Genomic DNA, 7,194 nt, shown 5'->3' with positions numbered 1-7,194 from the left:
GCCGGCAGGAGGTTCCTGCTAGGAAAGCCCATATGACGTCGGCGTCCGCGACGTTGGAGAGCTCAGTGCGCTTCCTGGAGAAGCACCGGATGTAATCCCGGAGGGACTCGTCCGCTCCCTGGCGACAGCTCCGGAGATCCCAGGAGTTGCCGGGGCGCGTGTACGTGCCTTGGAAGTTTCCTATGAAGACCTCCTTCAGGTCGTTCCAGCAGCGGATCTGTCCCGAAGGGATATGTTCCAGCCAAGCTCGCGTTGAGTTGGCCAGGAAGAGTGGTACGTTGTGGATGATGAACAGGTCATCGTCCACCCCGCCGGCTTGTCATGCAAGCCGGTAGTCACTGAGCCAAACCCCAAGGTTCGTCTCCCCTGAGTATTTGGCTACATTTGTCGGTTGCCTGAAGCGCGGCGGAAAGGGCGCGTTCAAGATGCGCGCAGAGAAGGCCCGGGGCCCAGCCGGGCCGGGGCTCGGGCTGTGGTCTTCCCCGCTGTCGTAGCGCCCGCCGCGGTGAACGTGGTAGCCACGATCTACCCCGTCCTCCCTATCCGCGTGGGAGCGCCTCCGCGCGTTCAGGGTGTCGCGGGCGTCGCGGACGGGGCCAACGCGCTGATGAACGGATCGGGCCCCGCCTCCCGCGGGTGGTGGTGTCCACCGGGCGGACGCGGCCTGGTTTGCCCTAGGAGGGGGCTGGTGGACAGACTCCCCCCCCCCCCGTCTCTCCGGGGGCGCGTCGGGCGTCGCCCTACTGGCGTTGTGCCCGCGTCGCCGGGACGTGAAACTTTCCGCCTGCTGGACGGCAGCGCATTCGAGCAAGTCGCGCATCTCTTGCCGTGCCTGTCGCTCCTCGGGCGTCGCCGACTCGGGGAGTTGCCGGAGCAAGGCCGCCGCAGCCACGACATTTTGGCTGGCGAGGGCGAAGAGCTGTGGACGCTCTTCGTCCATGCAAATGCGCTGCTGGACGTCGCGCGCCCGCTGTCGTGCTCCGCCCTCGTGGCGGGGACGCTCGACCTCTTGGCGGGAGGCTGCGCGCGCCTCCGGCTGCTGAGAGTGCTTCGGGGCCCTTGGTAAGGCTCCGGTCGTAGCCGCGGCGCGCGTGGGGGAGTCCTTTGTCTCCCCTCGGCGCCATTGTCGTTGGACCCCTCGGAGTGCACGTCGGCCATGAAGCACTCACGCGAGGGGTGGGGGCTCCCGTTGCTGGAGCCGGCGTCGGAGATCGTCCTCGCCACGCCTGCGAGCTCGTTGCTCGCGGGCAACACGGTCATGGACCGTGTCAGGAGGCGTTGCGTAGCCCGAAGAGCCGACCACCTGGGAAAGACCCTCCAGCGTGCGCCCGGCCGCTCGCCGCTGTCCCGGCGGCGGGGCCAAGGATGGCGGGACGAGCGGGCAAGACGAGGATAAGGATCAGCTTGATCCCTTCCCCGGTGGCGAGGAAGTCCAGACTCCCGAAACGGATCAGGGAGCCCGGAGCGAAGCTGATATCGTGATTGGCCATCTGAAGCCGGAGATGTACGCGCAAAGGTCCCCTACCTGGCGCGCCAACTGTCGTTGTCAAGATTTGCGGATCAAGACTTAGACTAGTAAATTTCTTTTATGCGCGTAAGGCTTCGGATGGTGACGTGGGAGACACGGGGTTAGACTGGTTCGGGCAAAGGAGGCCCTACGTCCGGTATCGAGGTTGCTCCTGTTGCCCACGCGGGGTTCTGTAGTAGGGGTTACAGATGAACGAGAGAGGGATCTGATCCCAGGTCTCTTGAAGGTGCTTGTGCTCTAAGGGGATGCGAGAGTGTGCAGTTGGCTTGAGGGAAAAGGGATCCGACCTCCCCGTCTCTGGCTCGCGATGCTCCTTTTATATCGTAAGGAGACCGCCGGGGCTACAGGTGAGACGGGTGGTGAGAGTAGTAAAGAGTTAAACATAGGAGGGTAAAAATACAACACGAAGGGAGGAACCAAGTTCCTAGGTTCCCAGCGTCCTCACCGGCCTTCGGCGTCTGCCGGCGCGTATGCTGGAGGTGGAGGGTGGCCGCGCGCCAACTGTCGTCGCGCTCCGTAGATGGCCTCCTCGGTGGCTGTAGCCGCCGGGTCATGATGAGGGCGTTTCGTCGTGACTCTGGTGTCCGTTGGGAGGGACGGCGGATGCCGCCGTCCTGCTGATGGCTCGCAGAGAGCGAGCGTCACATCCCCGCTGCCGGGCGCGCGGGACCCGAGGACGGGCGGGTCTTTCCTCTGCTCTGGGCGGCGCAGGCCATGAGTGCCTTGCGGCGAGTAGAAGGAGACTGCAGGTACTGTAGCTTGTACAGTGTGGTCATGCATGGGTACTTGCAGCGGGTTGCGTGAGGAGCGCGGTCATCCTCCTTCCTGACAGACCTGCGGCGCATTTATGACAAGGTCGACAGGGGGACCCACGAGATCATTACCTTGATCATCCGGTCCGCGCCCAAGGGGAATATCCGTCCCGTGGACCCCAGTGAGTCCGACCCCCGCGCCCATGGTCGGGCGAGGAGGAACCTTGTGGTGAGGGGTCGGGCGCTCCCGACCCCGGGACCGCGGTCGGACGAGGCGGAGCCTTGCGGCGAGGGGTCGGACGCTCCCGACCCCGGGACCGCGGTCGGGCGAGGCGGAGTCCCACTCATGTTGGGCTTGACGGCGATTTCACTATCCTGGATGGGCCTGGGCCTTTATGATTGTTGCTTTAAACAGTATTAGGAGATCGTTAATATTTCCCCCCAACATAAATAAACCATAAAACTAGAAACTAATTATGACTACTGAGTGCAACGAGGCCACTTTCCCTTCCTCAAGGCATCGGGATTCTTCTCAATCGCTGCTTTCGCTCGGCGTGCACGCTCAAACTTCTTCTCCCTCTCCTCCCTGTTCGCAGCAACACGCCTCCTTTCCTCCTCTTCCTTGTGCTCCTTTTTCGCAGCCTCCTCTCTAAGCCTCTTCTCCATCATCTCCTTCCTCTCTGCATCCCAGCGCAACATATACTCCAAAAACTCCTTGTCTTCAGGATTGATCTCAGTGTCGATCCACTGCTCAAAATCGCATAGCGGTGGAGGGGTCTACAACAAATGCAATTGTTATAAAACAAAAAAAATATGGTCAATAATTATAAGACAACAACAATTCCTTACCAACATGTTAATGCGGCGCTGACGAAGTGTAGGTTCAAATGCATAGTTGGAACACATCCAATACCTGTGCCTATGCGTGGCATGTTCATCGGACTTGGCTACCTTGCAAGGATCGCCGCAAAAGCACATAGGCACTGGAACACCACCAGGCAGAGGTAATGGATCGAAGGCATTTCCGGTCAGCTTGATGCCATAACTACAATTTAGTTTATTTCGTTGTAAGAACCAAACGCACTTAACAATAAACCTACAATTAAGATTTTTCATTTGATCCACAACAATGAGCACATAACATAACTACGTGCGCTGGGGTTACCTTAGTTTCTTAGCTTTTCCACGCCTCGGCATCCTACATTTGCATTAAACCCTAAGTTAAAAAATGCAACTAATATATAGCGAATCGATGTGAAAAAAAAACTATGAGGGAGAGAGGATACCTTGCTCTTCAAGATCCACGGATCAAATGAAAGTTTCCTAAGCTAAAATGTTGATTCGTAGTATAGGGCGAAGTAGGGAGAGTAAAAACCCGAGGGAGAGAAGAAGGATGAGGAGGAAGTTTCGGCTAGGAAGGAGGGGTGGTGCCTTATATAGGAGGCTTGGCGCCAAGATCTATGGCGACAAGGCTTGGCGCCATAGATCCTGGCACCAAGCCTTGGTGCCACGTCAGATGCCCGGTCAGCGGCGACGGTTGGGACCTTAGCGCCATGGAGGCTGGCGCCAAGATGTTGTAGCTTGGCGCCAGCTAAAGGTCCATTTTTGGAATTGGTTCCGCCAGGAGCCTATTTGTGAAAAATATTTGCGAAAAGGACCAAAATATAAAAAAGTCGGAAGATGTCAGCAGACCCAAGACATAATGGCTGACGCACTTCGTGGTGGTTCTGAGTTTTTAAACTGGCAGAGGTGATAGCTGAACAACGCAAGTGCTTCTTCACCCTGTACACTGTTAAAATTTAGCACCTCGTATCAAACACCCCCATAGTTCTAGTAGAAGTCATTTACACTGTCTGTCGACTGGATCCCTTGTCCCAGAATACCCATAGATTGACCAATCAGGATACCAGAACATGAAACTGACCAGTGCTCCTGACTGAAGCTCTATTGGATGAGCATTTCCTGCCCAAGCAGACAAGCACAGGAACAACTTTCCCTCTGGTTCGCATTCTCATGCCCTCTTCAGGCACGGAAAGCATCGCAATGCAGGCAACTTTCCTCACGGTGACAGAGGAGGAGGAGCTCCGAGATCCCCAAATTCACCGAGCTCATCATCCACCAAATCATCACATCTCGACAACCCCATCAAAATCCAAACACAAAAATACAAAAGGAACATGCTGCTCTGCCAATAATCTACTACTGCTAGTATCAATCATGTACCGCAATCCTCACGATCGCACCTACGCCCATGTCGTCGTGATCTGCCTCTGCTAGCTGCTAGGCCACGGATGGCCTACTCCCGGCTCAGGAAGCCGGTGACGAAGGCCAGCTCCTTGACGGAGTTGGGGTCCTTGGGCCTGTCGAGGAAGTAGACGTGCCGCTCGCCGGGCGTCTCGTACTGCTCGACCTTCCCGCCCCACCCGCTGTCGTTGAGCGCCGCCGCGTACGCCAGGTCCCGCGGACGGAAGTCGTCCAGGCCCGACGACGTCACGGCCACGCGCGAGCTCGCCAGCCTCCGCAGCTCCGCCGCGGGCAGCGACAGCGGGTTCACCAGCGGGTCGTCGATGCCGTACCGCCCGCCGCAGATGAAGGACCACGTCGCCTCGTACTGGCGCCGCGTCGCCTTGTCCGTCGTCTCCCCGGCCACGGGCTCCTTGCCCCAGAAGTAGGGGTCCAGGAGCAGGAGCCCCGTGATGGCCGCGCCGCCGTCCAGCCCGCCCTCCGTGCCCGCGCGCATGGCCATGTTGTGTGCGATGTTGGCGCCGGCGCTGTCCCCGGCGACGAACAGGCGGGAGAGGTTGCCCCGGTCCCGCAGCCACGGCTCCGGCCCGGACGCGGCGTTCCGGGCGACCCAGTTGAGCGCCCGCCACGAGTCGTCGTAGGCCGCCGGCAGCCGGTGCTCCGGCGCGAGGCGGTACTCCACGGACACCGCCACGACGCGCGCCTTCGCCGCCACCGCGTTCAGGTACGCGTGGTACAGCGGCGTGAACGCGGACTCGATGACGAACGCGCCGCCGTGGTAGAACACGAGCACGGGGAGCCTGCCGGGGTCCTTCTTGTTCCCTTTCGCCCCGCCGGCGGGCGCCGGGGGCAGGTACATCCGCGCCGCGAGGCCGGTGGCGCCGTCGATCACGACGTCCTTGGAGGTGACCCCCGTGTCCTCGTCGACGCCGGCCGAGCACCGCGCCGTGCCGTCCAGCCGGTGCACGCGGCCGCTCTTGTACATGATGAGGTACGGGGAGAAGTCGAACGCCACGACGCTGTCGTCGGGGTTGGAGGCGTTCCCCGGCGGGGAGACCGGCGGCAGCGGCTTCCGGTGGTGGCGCGGGATCAAGAAGACGCACAGCAGGATGGCGGCGGCGAGGAGGAGGAGCAGGGCGAGTAGAAGCAGCGCGAGCTTGGCGAGCTGTCGCTTGCTCTTGGCAACCATGATCCCACCGGCTGAAGACTGCACCTACCTGACAGGTGACAGGGATTTGGAAGAGTAAGGCCTTGTTTAGTTGGCGAATTTGGGAGGTGCCAAATTACTGTTACAGCACTGTAGCACACTGTAGCGTTTCGTTTGTATTTGTGAATTATTGTCCAAATATTGACTAATTAGGCTCAAAAGATTCGTCTCGCAAAGTACAACAAAACTGTGCAATTACTTTTTAATTTCATCTACATTTAGTACTCCATGCATGTACCGCAAGTTTGATGTGATGGGGAATCTTCTTTTTGCATAGTGTCAAAGTTGGAAGTTGGGAGTAACTAAACATGGCCTAAGCTGGGCTCTGCCTCTGCTGGGGTAGGAGAAAACAAGTACTGGTTGTCTCTGATCCGCCGCTGCTACGGATAGACTGATAGAATACAAAATTGCCAGGTTGCGTCTGGGGATGATGCTTGCGGGGGCTCGTGAGTCTTGCAGATTCGGTGGTGACGGGAGTAGGAATGTGACGAGACCTTTGTTCGGTGGTCTTGGCCTCTTGGGGTTGGGGCGTGGTGGTCCTAGTGGATCACTCTCACTCGCATCTCAAAGGTGAAGGGGACTGGGAAAGGCACCAACTCGTGCTAGGCTGCTAGCTTAACCATTTTGTGGAGTGATCTAGATCGGCAATTATTTGAGCGAGTTTTTGACATTTCCTTTACCATTTTTGCTAATTTACGCGGGGGTGGGTATCAAGATTGTCATATCAAAGCATGGCAGAGGCAGACTAGTAGTGGTGCCATACTGCCATCCCATTCTCAATAATACCCACTCCATAATGGCACGCTCTTCTACCGGTTGTGTAGGATTGGATTTGTATGTTCAATGCTTTCATCTCTAAGGGTCCATTTGTTTCGCTCTTCTACCGGTGGTATTGGATTGGATTTGTATGTTCAATGCTTTCATCTCTAAGGGTCTGTTTGTTTCGCAAGAATCAGGTGGAATTGGAATTCGTTTCCTGGGTCCACATGTTTGGCTGCGCATGGAATTGCAAATGGTGATTTCTCACGATTCCAGCACTGCCTGCCACACATTCCGACAAAAAAAAACTGGAAATCGTTTCCTCAGCCTCTCCCCTAACTCCTTCCCCCCATCCGCCCCTGACTCCTTCTCACCCGACTCCTTCCCCCTGCGCCGCCGCCTCCCGCGCCACGCCCCCTCCTCCGCGCCCCCCTCCTCTGGCGCCCCATCCTCCGCCACCCCCTCCCCCAAAAACTTCCTCCCTCCCCCCTCTCTCGTTTAAGGTCGTAATCATGGCTGGTAGCTGGAGGGCGGCTAGATCCGCGTAGAGGACAACCGGATCCGCGTGTTGGGCGATCCGAACTGCCACTTACGTGCTGACCCAACCTGAACTGCGTGGTGGGCAAAAGCTTGCTTCACAATGTAACAGGTGGAAACCAGGCAACATATTGCGTGTGCTCGCCGTGGTGCCAGCGACGCCTCGC

General features: G+C 58.1%; 1 protein-coding gene across 1 annotated transcript; it reads right to left on the bottom strand.

Annotated features, from left to right (window-relative positions):
• Positions 1-4,008: 4,008 nt before the first annotated feature.
• LOC101774252 (probable carboxylesterase 12) lies at positions 4,009-5,890 on the bottom strand. The gene has a single exon (XM_014804655.2). The coding sequence runs from the start codon at positions 5,711-5,713 to the stop codon at positions 4,577-4,579; it is 1,137 nt and encodes a 378-aa protein (XP_014660141.1). The 5' UTR covers positions 5,714-5,890; the 3' UTR covers positions 4,009-4,576.
• Positions 5,891-7,194: the final 1,304 nt, after the last annotated feature.

This window comes from Setaria italica, chromosome II (assembly GCF_000263155.2).
Source record: "Setaria italica strain Yugu1 chromosome II, Setaria_italica_v2.0, whole genome shotgun sequence".
Taxonomy (NCBI): Eukaryota; Viridiplantae; Streptophyta; class Magnoliopsida; order Poales; family Poaceae; genus Setaria; species Setaria italica.
The sequence above is the reverse complement of the archived record's forward strand: the minus strand, read 5'-3'. Positions and strand labels throughout refer to the sequence as shown.